Source organism: Vitis vinifera, chromosome 9, assembly GCF_030704535.1.
Source record: "Vitis vinifera cultivar Pinot Noir 40024 chromosome 9, ASM3070453v1".
Taxonomy (NCBI): domain Eukaryota; kingdom Viridiplantae; phylum Streptophyta; class Magnoliopsida; order Vitales; family Vitaceae; genus Vitis; species Vitis vinifera.
In genome coordinates, this window is record NC_081813.1 from 23,608,989 (window position 1) to 23,634,605 (window position 25,617).

At 35.0% G+C, this 25,617-nt stretch overlaps 1 protein-coding gene and 1 pseudogene across 4 annotated transcripts; both read right to left on the reverse strand.

Annotated features, from left to right (window-relative positions):
- Window positions 1-702: 702 nt before the first annotated feature.
- Window positions 703-5,744, reverse strand: LOC100854019 (beta-amyrin synthase-like; annotated as a pseudogene).
- A 2,227-nt stretch (window positions 5,745-7,971) lies between these two features.
- LOC100252187 (beta-amyrin synthase) lies at window positions 7,972-13,925 on the reverse strand. 4 transcript variants are annotated; one of them, XM_059739779.1, is made up of 19 exons: window positions 13,822-13,925; window positions 13,465-13,746; window positions 11,787-11,972; window positions 11,601-11,690; window positions 11,315-11,512; window positions 11,135-11,219; window positions 10,664-10,830; window positions 10,385-10,573; window positions 10,192-10,305; window positions 9,906-10,025; window positions 9,705-9,827; window positions 9,521-9,613; window positions 9,363-9,428; window positions 9,215-9,261; window positions 8,986-9,129; window positions 8,713-8,890; window positions 8,549-8,629; window positions 8,358-8,441; window positions 7,972-8,215 (listed from the first exon to the last, which is right to left on the reverse strand). In XM_059739779.1, exons 2-19 carry the CDS (start codon window positions 13,663-13,665, stop codon window positions 8,069-8,071), a joined length of 2,313 nt encoding a protein of 770 aa, XP_059595762.1. In that variant the 5' UTR covers window positions 13,666-13,746; window positions 13,822-13,925; the 3' UTR covers window positions 7,972-8,068. The 4 variants fall into 4 exon arrangements, with proteins under 4 accessions (XP_059595762.1, XP_059595763.1, XP_002265019.2 ...); XM_059739780.1 differs by having other exon boundaries at window positions 13,465-13,749; window positions 13,822-13,916; XM_002264983.5 differs by having other exon boundaries at window positions 9,363-9,419; window positions 13,465-13,897.
- Window positions 13,926-25,617: the final 11,692 nt, after the last annotated feature.

Consider the following 25,617-nt stretch of genomic DNA (forward strand, 5'->3'; position numbering starts at 1 on the left):
TTTGGCTGAACAAAAAAAGTAAAAATATTTGGTTTTTTCTATTCAGTTAAAAATAACATGTTGACATCATCCAACATAACTAAACTGAACCTATTGATAACAAGTTCATTTTAGCTATGTTGGATGATGTCAACAAGTTACTTTTAGCTTAATAGAAAAAGCCAAATATTTTGGCTTTTTCTATTCAGCCAAAAAACAAACACCACCTAAGTTGCTTCTTGTTTATCTGATCTAGGAAGCTTGTTTTGTCAAAGAAGCAAGACCTTCCGATGTTTATGGATGAACTCCTCTTGTCAGCATTGGTTCTAACTTTGGTCCATTTTTCCCATTCTCTATAATTGATTAGCTTAGGAGCTGTATGGAGAGGAAAATGACATGGGTCGGTGTTTGACAATAACAGGAAACCTCTGATGCAACATTGGTTCATTAATATTCACCAAAAAGTGAACAAGCTTGGAGCCTTCGGTAGATATTTTACAAAGCCTTCTGTACTGTTATCTTATGCTAAGTACTGAATATAAATGTTGTTGAGGGTACCACCAGTGACATGCAGATGCAATGTTTATTTTGAGAACGCCAACGGCATAGTGCATCAACGGATATTTGAGTTTTCCGAGAAGGAGGCCTTTACATCATCGACCAGATCTGGATTATTTGAATTTAGTACGGTCCTGCTATTGTTTTATTCTCTTGCACAAACCATTCTTCAAAATATGTTATCATGACATAGATAAACTTTTCATTTGCTTAACATTGTTTAAAGGGCTTGACATTGCTCAACATTATCTGAGCTTTTCTCCTACAGATACTTCTTTGGCATGGCAATGCAACCAGACTTAAGGCGATGGCACTCACTTACATACTCTGCAAGAGCCCACAATGGAAAAATATTCCTGTAATCTGCATAGTGTAACAAGCAGTTCTTCATGAAGGCTCCAGTGATTTCCTGCCATAGATAATTGATGATTAAATGGTTAGACTCCCACCCAGTATATATAGTCAGCTACAAAAGAACATTTTCCATTTCCCAAAACCATGTTAAAATGTTGCTCCTTTAGTTTTTTATTCATGTTCAAGTGAGCTACCTGTTGGGGAAAATCACCATCTTCCATTTGGGAATTAATAAACAGCTTTGCAGCCCTGTGAAGAGGTGTTGGGTCTCTCTCCGCCTGTTAGAAAGGAAAGGCTAGACTCAGATGTTTGGGGAGAAGCCATATTGTGAAAGTAATGTAGAAGACCAAGTTAAGCTTATTGATGACGGAACTGTAAAAACTAACCTGCCCTGAAGAAAGCAGCCCCATCAGAGCCCACCCGGTTTGCACCAAATTTGACTTGTTTCCTTCAAGAGGCATATATTTCTATATCACCAAGCACAAGGATTACTTGTTTTTGTCCATGTTTCTACCAGAAAATAGAGCAGTGGGTGGCATGTAAAAATTACCTTGTCCGAGCAAGAAGTACAGTTCTCTCCCCAACCACCATCATCTCTTTGTGATTTGAGTAGAAACTCAACAGCTCTACCAATAGCAAGACAGTTGTGGTAAGTCTTGCCAGCAGCTGCTAGGCCCCCAAGCGCAAACCATGAGCCATAGGTGAAACATACTCCCCAATTGCCATACCTGGTGAAATGTTTCTTTGTTTAAATGGATCTGCACTGCATATATATAAAAATATTTCCCTAGTGAAATAATAATAGTGGAGTTGAGAAACATACCATGAGCCATCAGGCATTTGCATGTCTTCAATGTACTTAGCAGCATTTGTGATGAAATTGTCTATCTCCTTCTTCCTGTGTCCCGGGTGTAACTTCTTAAAAGAAACTAGAGCCTTAATTGCTGATGCAGTGCACTCAACATACCTGCATCATTGTTTCGTTAGTCTCCAAGGACGTTAAAGCTAGCAAAGTTAGAAAAGAAAGCTGGTCAATTATCAAGAATCTTACTCATGCTCGATGACAATGTCTGGAAAAAATTCAGTGGGGTTAAGTAGCTGAAAAGAGAAGAGATTGGCATTGATTTAGATTCAAAGAACACAAAGAGTTAGAAAGAGAGAGAGATAATGCAGAAATATTGAAGTTACTTAAACATGTTGAAGTAATTTACCTCCAACCATTCTGAAGCTCCTGCAGGCTCCCAGGCAGCTAAACCACCATTTTTACTCTACAGTGGTTTAAAAAATGGGGGTTATTGCTACTAAGAAGTTATGACCTATTTTGTGATGGGGACAACCATGGAAATGGTGTAAGGAAGATGATTCTCACCTGTAGAGAAAGCAAGATGTTGACAGAATCAAATAGTCGTTCAGGTTCCATCTTCATACCAACAATCTCTGGTGTCATCATTGAAAAGAGGAGACAACACTGTGACAGAGAGGGGACTTCAGTAAGAAACCAAGTAACTTTAGTTAATCTACAAGCCCTGACTCAATTGAAGTGTTTGAGCAAAAAGAGTTACCTTCAAACCTTCTGCAGTGCAATCAGAAACTTGCCAACCATGATCCTGATCTGAGAATGTCCACGATCCCTTGGAAATGTGGCGGTACATGCTTTTAAAGTCACCAGAAGGATTGTCCTTGACCTTCAAGATTTCAGGCAGTATGAAGTAAATAGACCATGAGAAACCCAAGTAGATTCTGGTTGAAGTAAAGAAATAAACGATGGAATTCAAGATCAAACCTGAGATTCCTTTATGAATTCATGTCCTTTCTTGAGTGCAGGTCCAAGTTCATCAGTCATATTGCAAGCTAGCAGTGCTTGAAGGGCAAAACTAGTGTCCCACTCTTGACTACCAAAGCTCTGCAATAATCGACAATTTCAAAACCAATTAGGCAGGAAAGGGATAAAAGCAGCTTCAAACCAGTTGCATACCTAAAAAATTTTAAGAAAAAGATCAACAGATATTATCTAATTTTCCTACAACTGTTTGGGAGATTAGTGATTGAATTAACTTGTCTTCTTACCTGCATCTTTATTCCATCTTCTGCAACCCATATATAATCTGGGATCCTAGCAAGGTGCTTCTTGAAATAATCCCCATTTGGATCTTCAACCCAACATGAGAGCATACACAATACCTGTTCAATTTAAGGGATATCAGTACCCCAAAAGGAGTGACATATTGTCTGAATAGTCATTATCCATTACTGAAAAAATACCTTCGCCACACATCCAATGGTTATGTATCGACTGTTTTCATCTTCATAATGGATGTGTTTCATTGTTACTTCAAGAGCCTTCTGTCTCAACTTGTTGAAGGGCCAACGAGTAAGAAGAGGCTCAGTACATATGTACAAACTATCCCACATCAGATCTTGTATTAGGGGATGGGAGTAGTAGAGATCCTCCTGCAATAAACAATTTTGAATGTGTTTCATGCATGCGAAGCATATTCATAGGAAAAAGAAAAGTTTTCCATACAAAATCAAAACTTACCTTCGCACAAAGATGTCGTACTTTCTTCCAATTGATTTCATTATATGGTTGAAGGAAGAGCTCTTTTCTCAGTTCTAGAACAAGAGGCGTGATTGGGCCAACAAATCGTTTACCATATAACTATGACATGGGCATGTAAACCAACCGACAGTGGCACCACATTTTTGCTGCATTTATGGACTTAAATTACAAGAAGCTCGACCAACGATAGGAAAATGAAAGTTAGACCGAAGTAGACATGGGAATGTCATTTCTTGAGACTAATAAACCATCCCCAGGTTGAATTTTTAAGTATTCATGCGTGATCTTATAATTGTATAAGGCTGAAGTTACACAGCTTTTGGCTTAAACATTTCGAGTCCGTGTGACCAATTCCAAGTTTTATGTAAGAAGACCCTAGGATGTAAAATGCATTAAGTGCAGAAGTAGATGTGAAATTCAAGCACTTGAGTAGATGACTACAGCACAAACCTGGATGCATAGGAAGACGAGAAGGGAAGAGCCAAAACTCTGGGGGCATTGGGTTGCTTCCTGACCAGTCAAACAAGCCAAAAATCTACACGGAAGAAGCAATCATATAAGATTCAGTCCATCACACAAGAATGCATTGTATAGGATGAATGTGAACTTGTGTTTCAAATGGCCATACTGAAAGCCAAGTCTTTCCCCAAGAGGGAAGGGATGTCACTCCACCACGATCGAGGATCCATTTACGCCCTCTTGCACAAGCATTGTCTCTACCACCATCGCGCCCTTCTCCAAGGATACGCATACAATGGGCCAGCATTTTCAGCAGGCCAATGGCCATCACTAGCCTGCAAAGCTGAAAAGAAATGTGCACCCCTTCTCACTGCTGTTGTGGCTGTCTCATATGTAATTTCTTCACCATCCCCAACCTTAACTTGTGGTATTGTTTGTTTGAAATTTTTCTCTCTCAAAAACTGCAATTTTTTTTGGCCAAATGAAATGGGAGTTAGTGAAGAGGAAGTTTAAAAGAAAAGGTAAATTAACCTCAATAGTAAGCATCTATTTATACAATTGTTCCAAGCTAAGAGAATTATTACAATTTTTAAAGCGCATAATATATATTTTGGGTTAAAATCCTACAAACTTAATCTTTTAGGAAATTAATTGTTTAACATGGTATCAAAGCTCGGCTTTGGAATCGGTCTTACCTGTCATTAGCCGACAATTTGCTTGATGGTGTCTCAACCAATTTAAAAGAAAAGAAAAGAAAAGGTAAATTAACCTCAATTGTAAGCATCTATTTATACAATTGTTCCAAGCTAAGAGAATCAAGATAGAGTTAGCAATTGTTAAACTGCATAATATATATTTTGGGTTCAAATCCTACAAACTTAACTTTTTAAGAAATTAGTTGTTCAACATGGTATCAATGCTCGGTTTTGGAATTGGTCTCACCTCTCATTATCCAACAATATGGTGGTATCTTAACCTAGGGCCTGGTGTATGAGGGGAATATTGTTGGGTTCTCCCATATCTCTTATAGAAGGAATTGGGTGACTCTTTATCAGTGTGCATGAAAATCTCAGCCTTTAAGCTAATTTTTTGGGGTGATAAGGCCCAAAATCACCCAATAGTAGTGTCCCCAATATTATTTTTCTTTTTTACTTTATGATATCATAACCCCATTTGGTGGGAGGTGAACGTCATATGGTTGCCCACTATGGTCACTTTGTTTGAAGTCAAGTGGTTTCAATACATGCTTCTTTTCCCAATTTATCAAGTTCGCATGCAAGCCTGAAAATAGAAGCTGCACATGTAAGAGGGAGAGAGAGTGAGAGATTATGGTTGTTTGGTGGTGAAAACATGATTCTAAAGAGGACCCCATATCTTGCGATTTTTTGGGTTCCTTTTTTCATAGAAATCATCACCCATAATCAAACAAATGGAAACAAAACAAGAAAAGCTATGTAGCTAGACTACGTAAAACAACAAGTATGTATGCATGCAAGACACGTATAGTCAGTGAAAAACTGCAATCTAGGACGCAGATGACAGATCAATATCTGTTGTGATATCAAGACTTGAGATAGATGGGATCAAATCACCTGCATCCGCCAAAGGAGGTCGCTGCTGGGCTTAACCTGAAACCGGTTTTTCCAGAAATTTTCACGAGCTGCTTCGACCTCAGCTCGCTCTTCTGTGGTTCCATAGTCAGGATCAAACTCCCATATCTGTCTTCCCACGAAGTTGTTGGTGGTGTAGATGTAGGAATCATTGCCTCCATCTGCAACCTTGAGCCTCCACATTTTCAAACTCACCAAACTGACGAGATATATCTCTATATATATCTAAGTTTACAAATATGTGTCTCCCTTCCGAAAACACCTGCTGATCATGCAATCACCAGAAAGGTAAGAAAAGCTTTTCTTTGCAATAAAATTAAGTTAAAATGATACAGACCAAGGACAGAGAGATAGGTGCTGGGTGGGCAGAGAAGAGAGAAGCTTCAGAAACTTGGAATGGCGAGTTCCAGGAGGGAATCGCTCATTCATATAGAAGCACAGCAGCAAGTCAATCACCAACCCCCATGACTTGTATTTATGAATGAGACTATTAACACTTAATTTATGCTTATCTATATATATGAAGTGATGTCAGCCATAGTAACTTGATTTCTAAATTCATGAATCTTGTAACAGACCCTGATAGATATCAGTCCTTCAATCATAAAATTAATATGGTTTAAGACATACAGTCCCTGATACATCAATTAGTTATGTTTAAGTGACGTTTCACCAATTTTTCCCCAACGTCCAACAAAAGTCTCAATTAAAGCACAAAAAATTTAATTTAGATGGTGGACATGTGAAAAATTCCAGTTTTGCAAAGAAAAAAAAAAAGAAAAAAAAAAGAAAAAAAAAGAAAAAAAAAAAAGAAAAGGAAATAATTGACCTTCTGTGTTGTTGCCACCAGTTATGATGGGTGTTCATTTTTAGAGAGAATTGTGCTTAAGGGAGTCCACTTGTTCATAATGGGTCAAACATCCTTCAAAATCTTATAATTGACAATTGATAAGAAGGATATAAACTTTAGAGAGACCAGGGTACCCTTCAAAGTTGTTATGTCCCTTAACACCAATACTTTCACCGATTGTTGAATTAGAAAAGTTATCAATTCATGGTTTATTCATCAGACTGACAGGCAAACTATAGTCGAAATTAACCTAAACTAAAACAAGAATTTAAAAAGAGAACTTACGTTCAACCGTGTAAGAGGGGCTGCTATTAGAACACTCTTAATCCTTCCAATCTGATGCCTTATATGCTACATGTTCTAAAAGAAAATCCCGAGACGTCCTCAAAGTGGCAGCTTCTGTGATCTTCTTTGCATGGTATGGTTGCCCTCCAAATTTCATCAAAACGTGTGGATGTCTTTCACAAAATCTGGTGGTGCCATATTCTTAAAGTGGAAGCCTTTTTTTTTTTTTTTACACAAAAAATAAACTGATATGTAGTGGAGGTTCAAAGTGGCAACCTTATTCTCATCCTAGTAGTGCGTGGTGGATACCTCTCACAAAATCTGGTGGTGCAAAAATCTGTGCGTGGAGGGGCTTTTTTAGTGGCAGCGTGCTGTGTAAAATCCACAGATGCAGCCTTGATGGAGATCTCTTGCTAATGCATAATCAGTCCGGTACGTCTTAAGGAAGATTCAGACATTCAATGCATGCAGTTCCCTATTCTCTTCGAGTAACAAGGATTGTTCAAGCTTTAACTCAGCAAAAGTATAGCCTGAAAATCATATATCAATGATTATGGTGCATTCTGTTGCTTCAATTGATAGAAGCATTGCTGCCTGACCATATGTCGTGCCACTGTTTCAGTTCCGACAATCTCCATCTTCTCATTCCATTTTCCAGTAGAATTTATATGGAGATATATAGTCTTTGTGGGGTTGTCGAAATCCAACCACATGAATTGAGAGTAAGAAGCTTAGCTATTACAGGTATGACGGGCATGCCTAAACAATAATTTCAAGTTTCTAAGAGCAGTAGATCCCTTCAAATCCTCAGATTTTAGAAACATAGGCCAAAAAAATACTCAGACTTCTCCACCCCGCAACCATTCCATTGCAATTGTAAATATGCAGTAAGTATAACCAGTCCAGTCTTGAAGGCCACTTCTTGTGCCACTGTATTGGCTTTCATTTTGGAATGGTTAGATATGCAGGAAGCTTGTTTTATCAAAGAAGCAAGACCTTTCGATGTTTATGGATGAATTCCTCTTGTCAGCATTGGTTCTTTAATATTCACCAAAAAGTGAACAAGCTTGGAGCCTTAGGTAGATATTTTACAAAGCCTTCTGTACTGTTATCTTATGCTAAGTACTGAATATAAATGTTGTTGAGGGTACCACCAGTGACATGCAGATGCAATGTTTATTATGAGAACACCAACGGCATAGTGCATCAACGGATATTTGAGTTTTCCGAGAAGGAGGCCTTTACATCATCGACCAGATCTGGATTATTTGAATTTAGCAAGGTCCTGCTATTGTTTTATTCTCTTGCACAAACTATTCTTCAAAATATGTTACCATGACATAGATAAACTTTTCATTTGCTTAACATTGTTCAAAGGGCTTGACATTGCTCAACATTATCTGAGCTTTTCTCCTACAGATGCTTCTTTGGCATGGCAATGCAACCAGACTTAAGGCGATGGCACTCACTTACATACTCTGCAAGAGCCCACAATGGAAAAATATTCCTGTAATCTGCATAGTGTAACATGCAGTTCTTCATGAAGGCTCCAGTGATTTCCTGCCATAGATAATTGATGATCAAATGGTTAGACTACCACCCAGTATATATAGTCAGCTACAAAAGAACATCATTTTCCATTTCCCAAAACCATGTTAAAATGTTACACCTTTGGTTTTTTATTCATGTTCAAGTGAGCTACCTGTTGGGGAAAATCACCATCTTCCATTTGGGAATTAATCAACAGCTTTGCAGCCCTGTGAAGGGGTGTTGGGTCTCTCTCCGCCTGTTATAAAGGAAGGTTAGACTCAGATGTTTGGGGATAAGCCATATTGTGAAAATAATGTAGAAGACCAAGTTAAGCTTATTGATGGTGGAACTGTATAAACTGACCTGCCCAGAAGAAAGCAGCCCCATCAGAGCCCACCCGGTTTGTACCAGATTTGACTTGTTTCCTTCAAGATGTGTAAGTTTCTGTATCACCAAGCACAAGGATTACTTGTTTTTCTGCATGTATCTACCAGAGAACAGAGCAGTGGGTGGCAAGTAAGAATTACCTTGTCCTGGCAAGAAATATAGCTCTCTCCCCAACCACCATCATCTCTTTGTGATTTGAGTAGAAACTCAACAGCTCTACCAATAGCAAGACAGTTGTGGTAAGTCCTGCCAGCAGCTGCTAGGCCCCCAAGTGCAAACCATGAGCCATAGGTGAAACATACTCCCCAATTGCCATACCTGGTGAAATGATTCCTTGTTTAAATGGATCTGCACTGCATATATAAAAAGAGCTTTCCCCAGTGAAATGGTAATAGTGGAGTTGAGAAACATACCATGAGCCATCAGGCATTTGTTGGTCTTCAATGTACTTGGTAGCATTTGTGATGAAATTGTCTATCTCCTTCGTCCTGTGTTGGGGGTATAACTTCTTAAACAAAACCAGAGCCTGAATTGCTGATGCAGTGCACTCGACATACCTGGATCATCATTTTGTTAGTCTTCAAGGAAGTTAAAAGCTAGTAGAGTTAGAAAAAAAAGCTGGTCTATTATCAAGAATTTTACTCATGCTCGATGACAATGTCTTCAAAAATTTCAGAGGGGTTGAACAGCTGAAAAGAGAAGGGATTGACATTGATTTAGATTCAAAGAATACAGAGAGAGAGATAAAACGGAAACATTGAACTTACTTAAACAAGTTGAAGTAATTTACCTCCAACCATTCTGAAGCTCCTGCAGGCTCCCAGACTGCTAAACCACCATTTTTACTCTGCAGTGGCTTTGAAAACAAGGGTTATTGATACTAAGAAGTTATAACCTGTTTTGTGATGGGGACAACCATGGAAATGGCCCAAGGAAGATGATTCTCACCTGTAGGGAAAGCAGGATGTTGACAGAATCAAATAGTCGTTCGGGTTCCATACCAACAATTTCTGGTGCCATCATTGAAAAGAGGAGACAACACTGTAACAGAGGGTACTTCAGTGAGAAACCAAGTGACTTTAGTTAATCTACAAGCCCTGACTCAATTAAGTGTTTGAACAAAAAAAATTACCTTCAAACCTTCTGCAGTGCAATCAGAAACTTGCCAACCATGATCCTGATCTGAGAATGTCCACGATCCTTGGGAAATTTTGCGATACATGCTTTTAAAGTCACCAGAAGGATTGTCCTTGACCTTCAAGATTTCAAGCAATATGAAGCAAATAGACCATGAGAAACCCAAGTAGATTCTGGTTGAAGTCAAGACACAAACCTGAGATTCCTTTATGAATTCATGTCCTTTCTTGAGTGTAGGTCCAATTTCATTTGTCATATTGCAAGCTAGCAGGGCTTGAAGGGCAAAACCAGTGTCCCACTCTTGACTACCAAAGGTCTACAACAATCGACAATTTCAAAACCAATTTAGGCAGGAGAGGATAAAAGCATAGCTTCAAACCAGTTGCACACTTGAAATATTTTAAGAAAAAGATGAATAGATATTATCTAATTTTCCTACAACTGTTTGGGAGATTAGTGATTGAATTAACTTGTCTTCTGACCTGCATCTTTATTCCATCTTCTGCAACCCATATAAAATCTGGGATCCTAGCAAGGTGCTTCTTGAAATAATCCCCATTTGGATCTTCAACCCAACATGTGAGCATACACAATGCCTGTTCAACTTAAGCCATATCAGTATCCTAAAGAACTGACATATTGTCTAAATAGAAGTTATCCACTGCAGAAAAAAACCTTCTCCACACTTGCAATAGTGATGTATCTACTGTTTTCATCTTCATAATGGATGTGTTTCATTGTTACTTCAAGAGCCTTCTGTCTCAACTTGTTGAAGGGCCAACGAGTAAGAAGAGGCTCGGTACATATGTACAAACTATCCCACATCAGATCTTGTATTAGGGGATGGGGGTAGTAGAGATCCTCCTACAATAAACATATTTGAATGTGTGTTTCATGCATGCGTAGCATATTCATCGGAAAAGGAAAAGTGTTCCATACAAAATCAAAACTTACCTTTGCACAAAGATGCCGTACTTTTTTCCAGTTGATTTCATTATATGCTTGAAGGAAGAGCTCTTCTCTTAGTTCTAGAACAAGAGGCGTGATTGGGCCAACGAATCGTTTACCATATAGGTATGACATGGGCATGTAAACCAACCGACTGTAGCACCACATTTTTGCTGCATTTATGGACTCAAATTACAAGAAGCTCAACCAACGATAGGAAAATGAAAGTTAGACCAAAGTAGACATGGGAATGTCATTTCTTGAGACTAATAAACCATCCCCAGGTTGAATTTTTAAGTATTCATGCGTGATCTTATAATTGTATAAGGCTGAAGTTACACAGCTTTTGGCTTAAACATTTCGAGTCCGTGTGACCAATTCCAAGTTTTATGTAAGAAGACCCTAGGATGTAAAATGCATTAAGTGCAGAAGTAGATGTGAAATTCAAGCACTTGAGTAGATGACTACAGCACAAACCTGGATGCATAGGAAGACGAGAAGGGAAAAGCCAAAACTCTGGGGGCATTGGGTTGCTTCCTGACCAGTCAAACAAGCCAAAAATCTACACGGAAGAAGGAATATCATATAAGATTCAGTCCATCACACAAGAATGCATTGTATAGGATGAATGTGAACTTGTGTTTCAAGTGGCCATACTGAAAGCCAAGTCTTTCCCCAAGAGGGAATGGATGTCACTCCACCACGATCGAGGATCCATTTACGCCCTCTTGCACAAGCATTGTCTCTACCACCATCGCGCCCTTCTCCAAGGATACGCATACAAATGTAGCTGAGTGTTGTACAAAACATTGTGCTGTGTCCCTCAATATGCAATCCCCACCCACCATCTTCATTCTGCCATGTACATAAGCCATTTTCATACTTCAAAGCTCCAAGCCCATTTATGAGGTTAGGATGATGACTAGGTTCAAAATATATATACCTGATGACAGTATAGGTAGCGAAGAATTTCTTTACGATATTCTCCAGGGAATACAGTGTCAAGATGCCCTGTAATGTATAGACACATGACCTGCATTTTCCATGAAATTATTCCATTGAGAATGGCTGTTAAAATGGTCCATATACATGATTTTAAGGAGGGTGAGAGGGTGTTGAGTAGACTCACCAGGGGAGGAAGGAAATACAATGGGCCAGCATTTTCAGCAGGCCAATGGCCATCACTAGCCTGCAAAGCTGAAAAGAAATGGGCACCCCTTCTCACTGCTGCTGTGGCTGTCTCATATGTAATTTCTTCACCATCCCCAACCTTCGCTTGTGGTATTGTTTGTTTGAAATTTTTCTCTCTCAAAAACTGCAGTTTATTTATTTATTTTTTTTGGCCAAATGAAATGGGAGTTAGTGAAGAACAAGTTTAAAAGAAAAGGTAAATTAACCTCAATAGTAAGCATCTATTTATACAATTGTTCGAAGCTAAGAGAATCAAGATAGAGTTGCAATTGTTAAAGAGCATAATATGTATTTTGGGTCCAAATGCTACAAACTTAACCTTTTAGGAAATTAGTTGTTCATCATGGTATCAAAGCTCGATTTTGGAATGGGTCTTACCTTTCATTGTCTGACAATCTGATTGATGGTGTCTCAACCAGCTCAAAAGAAAAGAAAAGAAAAGGTAAATTAAGCTCAATAGTAAGCATCTATTTATACAGTTGTTCCAAGCTCAGAGAATCAAGATAGAGCTCACAATTGTTAAAGCACATAATATATATTTTGGGTTCAAATCCTACAAACTCAACCTTTTAGGAAATTAGTTGTTCAATATGATATCAAAACTTGGTTTTGGAATTGGTCTCACCTCTCATTATCTAGCAATTTGGTCGATGGTCTCTTAACCTAGGGCCTGGTGTATGAGGGGAATATTGTTGGGTTTTCCCATATCTCTTATAGAAGGAATTGGGTGACTCCTTATCAGTGTGAGGGAAAATATCTCCCTTTAAGTTAATTTTTAGGGTGATAAGGCCCAAAATCACCCAATAGTAGTATCCCTAATATATCCTCTCTTTTTTTTTGGTTTTACTTTATGATATCTTAACCTCATTAGGTGGGAGGTGAGCCTCATATGGTGGCACACTATGGGCACCTTGTTTGATGAAGTCAAGTGGTATCAATACATGTTTTTTTTTTCCCAATTCATTAAGTTCAAGTGTAAGCCCGAAAATAGAAGCTAGGCATGTATGAGGGAGAGGAAGGGTGTTATAGAGAGAGAGAGAGAGAGGTGGGAGGTGAGCCTCATATGGTGGCCCACTATGGTCACCTTGATCGATGAAGTCAAGTGGTAGAGAGAGAGAGAGAGAGAGAGGTGGGAGGTGAGCCTCATATGGTGGCCCACTATAGTCACCTTGATCGATGAAGTCAAGTGGTAGAGAGAGAGAGAGAGAGGTGGGAGGTGACCCTCATATGGTGGCCCACTATAGTCACCTTAGAGAGGTGGGAGGTGAGCCTCATATGGTGGCCCACTATGGTCACCTTGATCGATGAAGTCAAGTGGTATCAATACATGTTTCTTTTCCCAATTTATTAAGTTCGCATGTAAGCCCGAAAATAGAAGCTACACATGTACGAGGGAGTGGGAGGGTGTTAGAGAGAGAGAGAGAGAGAGAGAGGGTAATCAAACATATGGAAACGAATTAAATAAGAAAGCTAGCTATGTAGCTAGACTACGTAAAAGAAGGAGTATGTATGCATGGAAGACATGTACGTTCATTTAAAAACGGGAATCTAGGATGCAGATGACAGATAAATATCTGTTGTGATATCAAGACTAGAGATAGATGGGATCAAACCACCTGCATCCGCCAAAGGAGGTCGCTGCTGGGCTTAACCTGAAACCGGTTTTTCCAGAAATTCTCACGAGCTGCTTCGACCTCAGCTCGCTCTTCTGTGGTTCCATAGTCAGGATCAAACTCCCATATCTGTCTTCCCACGAAGTTGTTGGTGCTGTAGATGTAGGGATCATTGCCTCCATCTGCAACCTTGAGCCTCCACATTTTCTAACGCACCAAACAGACGAGATATATCTCTATGTATATCTAAGTTTACAAATATGTGCGTCTCCCTTCCGAAAACACCTGCTGATCATGAAATCACCAGAAAGGTAAGACAAGCTTTTCTTTGCAGTAAAATTAAGTTAAAATGATACAGACCAAGGACAGAGAGATAGGTGCTGGGTGGGCAGAGAAGAGAGAGACTTCAGAAACTTGGAATGGCGAGTTCCAGGTGGGAATCACTCATTCATATAGAAGCACAACACCAAGTCAGTCACCAACCCCCATCACTTCTATTAATTCTTTTTTCACCCACTTCAAGTATTTTATGGAATTTTTCACCTACCCCCACCAAGTTTGTGGAATTTTTTGACTTTCAATTATTTTTTATTGATATATTTTATTTCAAAGAAAAGCTTGTCTTACCTTTATGGAGCCTCTGATATAAGGATGGTGTCTTTGCAATAAAATTTTATGGAATTGATATATTTTTTAATTAAAGAATCCCATGCATTAATTTTATTTAAATAAAGTTTATTTACTCAATAAAAATATATAATTATGTGCTAATCATAATTATATATTTTCTAATTAATTTCATTTTCTACAAATCAATGCTAATCTAATGAGGGCCTACTATAATTTCATTTTCTTGTATAAAATATTCTTCAAACTTCTTATGGTATTAGAGCAACATGGCCAAGAATTCTACCTCACAATTCAATCTTTTCACCAATGCGCAAGCTTGGTATTTGTGAAGCTATTTTTTTTTTTTATCAATTTTTACCTTTAATCAAGAGTCTTTATCTTGAAAATCACCTTACAAATGTTGGGGCTCCACTAGAAGAAATAGAAAATGAAGATGGCAAGAAGGAAGTGAATCCAAGCTACACAATCATATAGGGTTTATAAAAAAATATAAAGTATTACCATTAGAGGACAATCCTCTAATTGTTGAAAGAAGACAAACATTTCAATACCAATTCCTCCTCCTATCATTCTTGACACATAGTCTACAGTTACTATCACTACACTTTCCATCATGGAAGCACCTTTTTCTTGAGCTTTGACCCAAAATAGTGCGTTTTTAAAAAAAATTCCAAAAAATAAAGTTGTTTTCTAAATAATGTTCGATCTAATGCGTCTGTACCACATAAGCTGCCACGTCATAAAACCGTAGTTGGTGACTACGGTTTTATTTTTCTAAAGTGGTTAGAAACCGTAGTTACCAACCACGGTTTTAACTTTAAGTTTAAAGCCGTAGTTGGTGACTACGGCTTTGACTTTTTTTTAAAATGGTCAAAGCCGTAGTCACCAACTGCGGTTTTAACTTTATATATTTATATATAACTTTAATTTTTTTAATAAAAATATTATATTATTTTGCTTTTAAATATACTTATTTTATTATTTTAATAATAATAATATATGAAATTAAATAATTGATATTTTTAATTTGATATAAATATATTTTAAAATTTTATTAAAATAATATACTCTATATTTAATATAAATATATTTAGTTAATTATATTTAAATATAAATAAAATATAATAAATTATGAAAGCCTATTAAAAAACAAATAATATAAATTATTATATTAATTAATAATTTTTTATATACTATATGTAAGTGGTATATAATGTCACATGTATATAAGTTCAATTAAGTTTAAAATTTATTATATTTTAATTTAAGTTCATAATATTATATCGATATGATAATAATTTATTTATATATTTAAATAAATATGCCATATATATATATATATATATATATGTGTGTGTGTGTGTGTGTGATATTATATACTACTTACATATAATATATAAAAAAATTATTAATTAATATAATAATTTATATTATTTTTTTCTCCAAATAGGCATTTATAATTTATTTATTTTAAATAAACATAATTTATTATATTTTATTTATATTTAATTTTAATTAAATAATTATATTTATATTAAATATAGTGTCAATTATTTTAATAAAATTTATTTATATATTTAAATAAAAATGTGATAAATTTTAAACTTAAATTAAACTTTTATATATATATATATATATGTGTGTGTGTGTGTGAGAGAGAGAGGTATTATATACCACTTATATATAATATATAAAAAATTATTAATTAATATAATAATTTATATTATTTTTTTATTTTTCTAAATAGGCATTTATAATTTATTTATTTTAAATAAATATAATTTATTATATTTTATTTTAATTAATTAATTATATTTATATTAAATATAGTGCGTTTTAATAAAATTTAAAAATATATTTTTATATCAAATTAAAAATATCAATTATTTAATTTCATATATTATTATTTTTAAAATAATGAAATAAGTATATTTAAAATCAAAATAATATAATATTTTTATTAAAAAAAATTAAAGTTATATATAAATATATATAAAGTTAAAACCGCAGTTGGTGACTTCGGCTTTGACCATTTTAAAAAAAAGTCAAAGCCGTAGTCACCAACTACGGCTTTAAACTTAAAGTTAAAACCGTGGTTGGTAACTACGGTTTCTAATCACTTTAGAAAAATAAAACCGTAGTCACCAACTACGGTTTTATGATGTGGCAGCTTATGTGGCACAGACGCATTAGATTGGACATTATTTTGAAAACAACTTTATTTTTTGGAATTTTTTTTTAAAACACACTATTTTGGGTCAAAGCTCCTTTTTCTTTTCACAAAGTCCATTTCAACCACCTTTACACCTGCTCCTTCCTCTCCACCATCTCTACACTCCACACTATATTTAATAAACCAATTATTTATCAATCTTCCAATTGCCCCAACTTCTCTATCAACACAACCTATGCCTAACGATACATCCCTCTCCTTCACCAAAACAACCCACACAACTTCCCACTTGCATTAACACTATGGCTAGTCACCTATCCAAAATTGAGACAAATACGTTATTTGGCTCTCCATGTTAGCCATTCAACTCATATTGAACCTAGAACTCTTAAATAAAAACTTAAACAACCTCATTAGGTGGTTGGTATGGAGGACGAAATAAACAACTAGAGGTTAAAAATGTCTTCTTAATTGACCATCTCAAGGAAATGACCCTAATTTTCCTTCACACGTTTATCTTCTTAAATGTTCCCTAAATGGACTAAAGCAAGCCTCTTAAGTTTTGTTTAAGCGTTTATCACAAGCTCTTATTCAACTTGGTTTCTTTAATACCAACACTGACTCATCATTATTTATTTTGCATACAAGTTCTCTAATTGTTTTAATCTTAGTTTATGCTGATGATGTTATTGTAACAAGTAGCAACCCTTGCTATATGATCCAATAGATTATCACTAGTTTCAACTCTAGATTTGCTTTAAAGACCTTGGCTACCTAAAATATTTCTTGGAAATTGAAGTCAAATATTTTCAAGTTGGTTTCTTATGGACTTGCATTTTTCACAAGCATTCCTACTCAATGGCGAGACTTGTTTTTTTAGTGAAAAACTAATTTTGAAAAAGTTAGTCACCCTTTATTTTTGTTTATTTTTTCAAAGGAAAATAAAATATAAAATAAAACTCTAAAAATGACTCTTTATTTGGAAAAATATGTATTTGAAAACCAAATCCAAATCCTGGGGTCAAGTTACATATCGAGAAGGTATCATACGGTACCACTACCCTAAGCCCTAAATAAATGTCTCTACTAATTAAATTGAGGTAACTATAATTGATTTGTAAATCAATGGATGCTAAGAATCACGAAATATATAACAAAGTAATAATGAAAGCATAATTAAAGATCACTCAAACAAGCCATGCACACTCAAAGAAGCACTTAAAGAAGGAAAGAAAGGAACGTACCTCATAACATGCTAAGTGTTCTTATAAAATAACATAATGTTAACAAATAAAGCATATCAAGGAAGCATTCAAAACAATACATGCATACCCAAAGAATCAAACAAAGGAAAAAGAGAGGAAGTGTACTTTGATAGCTAGCAAAGCACTTTCATAAAATCACTGAGGTTTAGTTCATAAGTAATAAAAAATATAGATATAAAATCATAGGTAAGACTTCACAATAGATACAACATATTCATATCTCAAATCATGAAATAAAGAGATGATAAGGTATGAACAAGATGAAACAAAATACAATAAACATGCTTAAAAATTAAGAATTGGCTAACAAGTATTCACTCACAAAAATTAATCTAAATAAAATATCAAATAAGGAATTCCAATCCAAAGAAAGGTTCAAATAATGTGCATAATATGTTAACAATGTAAATCAATAATCAAAGGAGCTCAAAAGCATGCATAAAGGGGATCGAATTATAAAAAAACATATAGGCTATCATCAACAGGGCAGAACAAGGGTATTTACAAAATAAATCTTAAATAAAAAACCTAAAATTGTTATTTTATCAAAATAAAAAATGGAGAACATCTTCAATATGTATCTAGATCATAATAAAAAATTCCAAATTATTTAATTATATGTTATTCAATACCAAATTAAATCAAACTAAGGACACTACATAGAACATTCAACATATGATCAAAACAGAGATTTTTTTGAAATATATCCTAAAAAAAATCAAGAAATGGAATTTCATCACAAAAAAAATAAAATAAAATGGACAATATCTCCTATTTCTTCTATATTAAAACCCAAAAGATCAAATTGTTTAATCATGTGCCATTCAATACCACATTTCATCACAATTCATTTTAGTAAAAAAACAGGACAAATATCAAAGCATACAAGAATTAATTTATTTGGCGAATTTAGAAGTGTGGTAAAATCACACAAAAAGTTATACAATTTCTTCAATATGATTACATTACATGAAAAATAACAGCAAGATTAAATCATATAAGAACTTAGTGAAATTCAACCAAACAGTCCTTAACTATAGAACAGAGCTAGTTTAGTGGGTGTAGAAATGAAAAATTATTTCTCCTACTTGGGAGGTCAATTTTGAGTGTCACAAGGATCCAAATTATAATTTATGAAGTCTAGATTAAGGAAAAAAACATCAAAACAAATTAATGAAATCACCAAATAATTTAATTTTACAAAACTATTTTGGGTGTCCTATTTTGTACTGAAATTGGACCTACTGGAAGAGTAATTTAAATGCCTTGCTTGGAGAAACGTTTCAAGCTCAAAAAATAAAAAAATAAAAAGATAAATATTTCACATATTTAAGAAGTTTAGAACAATAACCAAGCATTGGAAACTTCAAAGGTGTAGTAGACTAACAACAATGGCAATAGAGAACCAATTTTTGGAAAACTTTGAATGTAGGGATTCACTAGGTCCCTTTTTAATTTTTATGAATTTATCTATGCTTCCTTAACCTCATGCAAGCATGAATAAGCTTACTAAGGCTAGGAATGACTCCATTGATTGGAGCTTTGATTTTAATTCATGTATGAGAAAAATAAAAAATAAATGAAAACCTTTTCAAATATGCATACCAAATGAACAAGGTAGCATTATTTTTAAAAATATACTTCTCTTCACCCAATTGATCTAAGATAACCTTTGAGGATACACTTTATTTTAGAAACAATTTAAAATACTTTCAAAATCATTAAAACACTTAAAATCATAAATCACTAAAAAGGCACCTAAAGACAATTGTGTGTATCAAAAAATGAGTATTCAAAGTGAAGTGAATAGGGAACTATTTGTGCATCTTAAAAATGACTTAAAAAAATGACCTTAAAGTGTGTCAAAATTAAGCCTCTAAAGTGTCCTAAACAAGCATATAAAATTCACTTAAAAGTGAAATGAAAAAGTGATACCAAAAATAGAGATACATAGTGAAATCAACTAATGACTTGTGTGAGTGATTTGTGATGAAAGATTATAAAGGTCAACTAACCTAAAAATAAAAACTAAGAGACATGAATCAATGCAAAAACAGTAACATTCAAAAACAGTAACGAAAATGAGAAGAAATAGGAAGAGAAAAAGAAGATATAGAAGAAATCAAAACTAAAATTAAAATTCAGTAACTTACCTCAAACTTTCCCTTCAAAATTCGGTGGTGTCCTCTTCACTTTTCACAAATTTGATCTATGCAGCTGCATGTGTTCTCAATGGCTGATGTGTGCCTTCTTCTCCAACATTCTGCTACTATATCTCTTAAGGATCAACGTTGTTGCATGTTTTCTTGCTCCTTCACCGGATGCTGCTACATGTCATGCTTTCATCTTCCCTTAAAAAATTCTACCGTAACTTTCACTTAAAGACATGCAGTAATAGCTCCATAATCAACCCACTCTAATCATCAACTGTGTACAGCCAGCTCAAGTAAAACATGAATAGCGTTTTTCCCTCTCTATTTTCATTTTAAAAAATTATTCCTTCTCTAGAAACTTCCCTCAAATTATGGCATGCACTCAAAAAAACAAGATAAAAAATCACATGCAATCAATCGAAAAAAATTAATCATGTACTAAAATATTAAAAATCAATCATGCAATCACAAATCAAAAATCAATTATGGGCTTAAAATTAAAGTCACATGCAATCACAATCAATAATCAAATATGAACTTAAAATTAAAATCAAGCATACCTTCCAAATCAAGATTCAAATGTGAACTCAAAATTAAAATCACTCATACACTAAAAATTAATCATGCAATAAAATCAATCACATGCACTCAAAATATAAAAAATCATTCATGCACTTATAATATCACAAATCAATCATGCACTCAAAATATCAAAAATCAATCACACACTAAAAATCAAATAACAAATCAAAGTTCATCTAACTTAAAAACTTGCAATAAAAGTCAAAATCAAACCTAATGCACTAAAAAAACTTAAACTAAACAATAGAAGGATGCATTAGAAAACAAACTCCTAATCTAGAATTAGAGCAACTAAAAAAATCACACTTCGTATCCATATAATCCTCCAAGATATATCTCCAAAAGAGGTCCAAAAATGGTCATTAGGTGGGTAACAGTGACCACCAATTGATTACTACTCAAAAAGTACTCTTTTATAGCTTGAAACTAACTGTTTTAAACACTTTTGAGTAGTAGTTAATACATTTTAACTCAATTGGCACATTAAGGAACCTAGCAAGGGTTACTAATCAGTTTTTGGCTAGTTTTCGTGTTTTTGGTAGCTATTTGATTATTGAAACAAGCCAAGAATGAGGGAGAATTTTGTGAAATCCATGGCAATGCAAGTTGAAGCTCAAATACATGAAGAATCCGAGCTTTGGAGCACTTCATAGCTCTTTTCCAAGCTTGGCAATAGGTTGCCAAGCCAATCAGAGATGCAAAGAAGAAAACCAGAGGAAAAAATCCAACAACCAGCATTTTTCGCATGGCTATGCAAAAATTTCGCATAACATGCGAAATCAAGAAGAGGAGTAGCTGCAGGACTAAGAGCAGGACTGAGTGAAAGACAATTTCGCACACTGTGTGAAATTTCGCACACCATGCGAAACCACAAGAAGCAGCCAAAGAATTTCGCACACCATGCGAAATTTTCATGTGCACCTACTCCATTAGATTTTTATCACTAGATATTTTGTGTAATTTACTATTTTATCCTTGTAATCAACCAATTATAGGATTTCATGGTTAGGAACTATAAAGGGGGGTTGGAAAGACCTCTCTATATAGATCTCTCTTTGTAGAACCTCAAGAAAGAGAGGAGGTATTGATTAAACACTTGTAAATTCCCGCAGTAAGAAATATACAGAGCTTTTGCTCTGCCTTTCCTTCTCATTTTGTTTCCGCTTTTCTTTCTAGCCAAACAACCTTTGAGGATGATTTCTCAAGCGATGAGTGGCTAGGTTTTACGTTTCTTGGAGTGAGAGAAGCTAGGTGAAGGACCCGAATGCAAAGATGGAAGTTGTCCTTGCTTTAAATGAAAGTAGTTGTTAACCATTAATGGTTTTTATTTTAAGGTTTAGCTTTAAATCCCTTAAAAGCACCTTGAATGGCCAATACTTGGTAAGCTTTTCGGATTCTATGGATGCTTATTGCTAGATCCATGGATGTCTATTAGTTATCATTTACGAGCCATTGGAAGGTGGTTCAAGGTTTAGTGTTTGAAGCCATTAATGGGAAGTAACTACCATTTTTCATGAACCCTTTGGATCAAATCTTAATTGCTAAATACAAAACCGGTTCGGGAGATAACCATCATTTATGTTATTGTCCCCAACGCGAGGAGAAGATCCGGAATCCTCCCCCCTTGCCTAAGGAACCCGATCCTAGTGACCTAAAGCTCCAAGAGACCTTTTCTTTGTAGTTAACTTCACTTATTATTTTTTCTTAACTTAAAATCAATCTTTGCAACCACAATTCCATTTTCTTTAAAAGCTAATTTTCATAAGGAAAAGCACCATGTTATTTCCTAAAGTCAACTGTACGATGAAAACCCATCCCTGTGGACAATCCTAGAGCCACTATACTATGTTAGCTATGCTACCCTAGTGTAAGGTGATTTAGGTTTTATAAATTTTGTTGATAACACCCGTCTAGGCTAGAATCAAATGGTACAACTGCAATGGGGACGAATCACCAATGGAGACACAATAAAATCTCATAAATGGATCCTAAGTATGCAATGAGGGGTCATAATATGAAGGAAGACGAACACTGGATAAAATGTGCCAAGAAGACAAAATTGAGGGTCTACAAATATGTCTCTCTTCGGTAGAGATCACGAGTGTAATGAATAGATCACGAATACACGAGAGATGAATGAAGTGAAGTGAACTATACCAAAGAATATAAAAGAGCCAAAAATTTTATCCTAGCACATGATATGATGAAATCAAGGATCAACCACACAAGGAGAAATGGGTACTTCGGATAATGCAAATAAAGTAAAGCTCATGCGATGATATTGATGGAAATAATGAATATGGCGAAATGATGAGGACAAGGAGTGTAAACCTACCATCTTTGAACACTAAGAAACTACGACCCTAATTGCCAAAGAGAAAAAAATAGCTTTGAAATCAAACAGAAAATAATGGCTCTGCTCTAAATGCCAAAACTAAGAAGAATTGCTCTGAACACCAACACTAGGAAAACAAATGGCTCTGAACGCCGATAGTGAAAGCAATGGTTCTAAATGCCAAATTGAAAAATAATGACTCTGAATGCCAAAGCAAAAAATAATGGCCCTAAATGCCAAACTGAAAATGTGGAATGTACTCTTCCTAAGCAAAGTATACTAGAGACTTTCCTCATAAAGCACATATGCTAGATTGTTCTACCAAAGCCACACTTACATCTATCAAAGTTTCACTAACTATAGATGATTTACAACCTTCCAATCTGAGTATCACACCTTGGTTGGTACCCTCTAATGTTTGACATTCATTAGACCAAGTATCACTCACATAGTTAACAAAGTGTGGCAAGACCTCCAACAACCAAGGCAAATCTTAAGGTTGTGAAACAAATCCTATGTTGTTTAAAAGGCACCCTAGATTACAATATTTTCTTATTGGCTTAAAGCTCAATATTATTATATGCTTTTGTTGATTCTAACTATGTAGGTTATCCGATAATAGTGAGAAACACTATTGATTATGTGTTTATCTTGGCACCAATTGTATTTTCTAGTCTTCTAAGAAACAATGGTCAATAGCATGCTCTTTTGTAGAGGCAAAGTACCACTCCATGATTGCAACTACTTCAAAATTAACTTGGCTTATCTTTCTCTTATGTGACATTAGCCTACCACTTTCCAATCTCCATTTCTCTTTTGTGATATCATAAGTTCATTAGATATGGCAAAAAATCCGGTGTTTCATGCACTAACAAAGCACATGGAATTAGATTGCCATTTTGCCCATGAAAAAGTTGTAATGGGGCACCTTTACGCTAAATATGTTCCTAGTCATCTTCAAATAGCTAACATTCTTACCAAGACTCTAGCTAGAAAGGCTTTTAGCGTGTTTGGCTTCAAGCTGGGAGTTCAATGCATGACCCTTACCTACTTGAGGGGGTTAAACCTCCTCTACATTCATCTCCATAACCAAACAAATCTACAGGTCACATTTTAAGACATATGTGACAATATGCAAGTATAGACCCTCTATTTTGTCCTAGTAGCACATTTTATTCTATATATTTTCCTTCTCTTCTCATTGCCTTGTAGTCATTCCATTGTGTTCCATTTGTTGCTCATTTGGTACTATTTTTTTAGCCAACTTCAAAGATTCGTTGTTGAGGGAATTTTTTTTTTATGGGTCTTAATTATGACCTTAGTTGCATGCTTATTTTAGTTTACTTAGTTCACTTAGTTGCATTTTAGGTTTAGTTCACTTAGTTGCATGCTTAGTTCGACTCACTTAGTTCACTTAGTTACATTCTAGGTTCAACTAGCTTAGATGCATTCTAGGTTCAGCTCATTTAAATACACTTTAGTTTTGCTCCCTTAGATACACTTTAGTTTAGCTCCCTTGGGTTCACACATGAGGGGATTTTTAGGAAGATATTCTTTTAAGTAGACATGACTACATATTGCATGAGAGGAAAAGATTCACACATTTTATTTGGAAGATATGGGCTACCATTGAGAGGTACATGACTATTGAAGACTAATTTTGAAAAAGAAAAATTGGAGACTTGGAGATTTCAGAGAAATCAAGAGAGATTCACGTGATGAATGTTTAGAAAGGTGAGACTGTCGTTTGCCATAAGGATTAGAACAACTTTGTAATTATTTTAGGGAAAGAGATCAAGAAAATTATGTCATTGGAGAGGGCTCACACACATAGGACTCTCTTTGGATTGATGGATTAAAGAGATTAAGAGAGAGTAGGAGAGCTTTCCTGTCATATGTTGAACAAAATTTAGTAATTTGGGCATAAATTTTGTTATAGATACCCAAATGAGTTTATTCTTACAGCTATGGAAAGCTAATAGAAAGGACAAAACTTCAGCTGTTGATAAATTTTCCTCAATCAATCGTTATCAAGGAGCAAATTTTCTGACAAGGTTCGGTGAGCTTTCCCATCATATGTTGAACAAGTTTTAGTACTTTCAGCATAACATTAACTAAAGATATCCAATTGAGTTGACTCTTGAAGTTATAGAAAGCTAAAAGAAAGGGTTACACTTCATTTATTGACAACTTTTCTTGAATCAATTTTTATCAAGGAGTAAATTTCACAACAAATTTTAGGTGTAGGATTAGCCTAAAGAGAGAATCACATCATTGAAAAAAAGGTGGGGTATTGAGAGCTTTCTGGAGGAAGAAGGAGCCATCCACATCTTGTCCATTGAGAGAGGGACCTAGGGTTGCCACCAATTGATCTTGAAGAAACAATGAAGTACCCTGAGAAGAAAAGTTGGAGTTTTGAAAATCAAGAAGGCGAAACTCAATGTAGGGAGACAAGAAAGTAGTAAGCTTGCAATCTTTGAGAAGAAAAGTATGATTTTTTTTTTCTTTCATATCTTAATTATGATTATCTCTATTTTAATTTCTTTTTTCTTTCATCATGTTTAAGTATAGGAATTCTCTTAGTTTGGGGTAGATAATGAAGGCCACTTTGATTGTTGTTGATGACATATTAATGAGAAGTTGATGAACAGTTAATTGATCTCATGTTGATTGATGCCTATTAGAATTGAGATTAGGGTTATTTTCTTTGGAATTATTTTCACTTGATTAAGGCACTTTGATAATATATGATAGATGGCTAAGAGATCCTCTATTTGATTTTTATTGCCTTTGTTTTATTTTTTGGCTATTTGTTTTTTATTGTGATGTTTGGATTGTTCACTTTGTTGTCATTTTATTAGAATTACTGAACCTTTGTAATGAAAATTTGATTCAGGTTATTTAAATTCTTTCTAAAATGTTTCTTATAATTGTATGATGTTTTAGACTTCTCAAAGATGTTGACAAAATTTTATTTGAGTCCAAAATCATTTTTCAATTACGAGATATAAAACAATC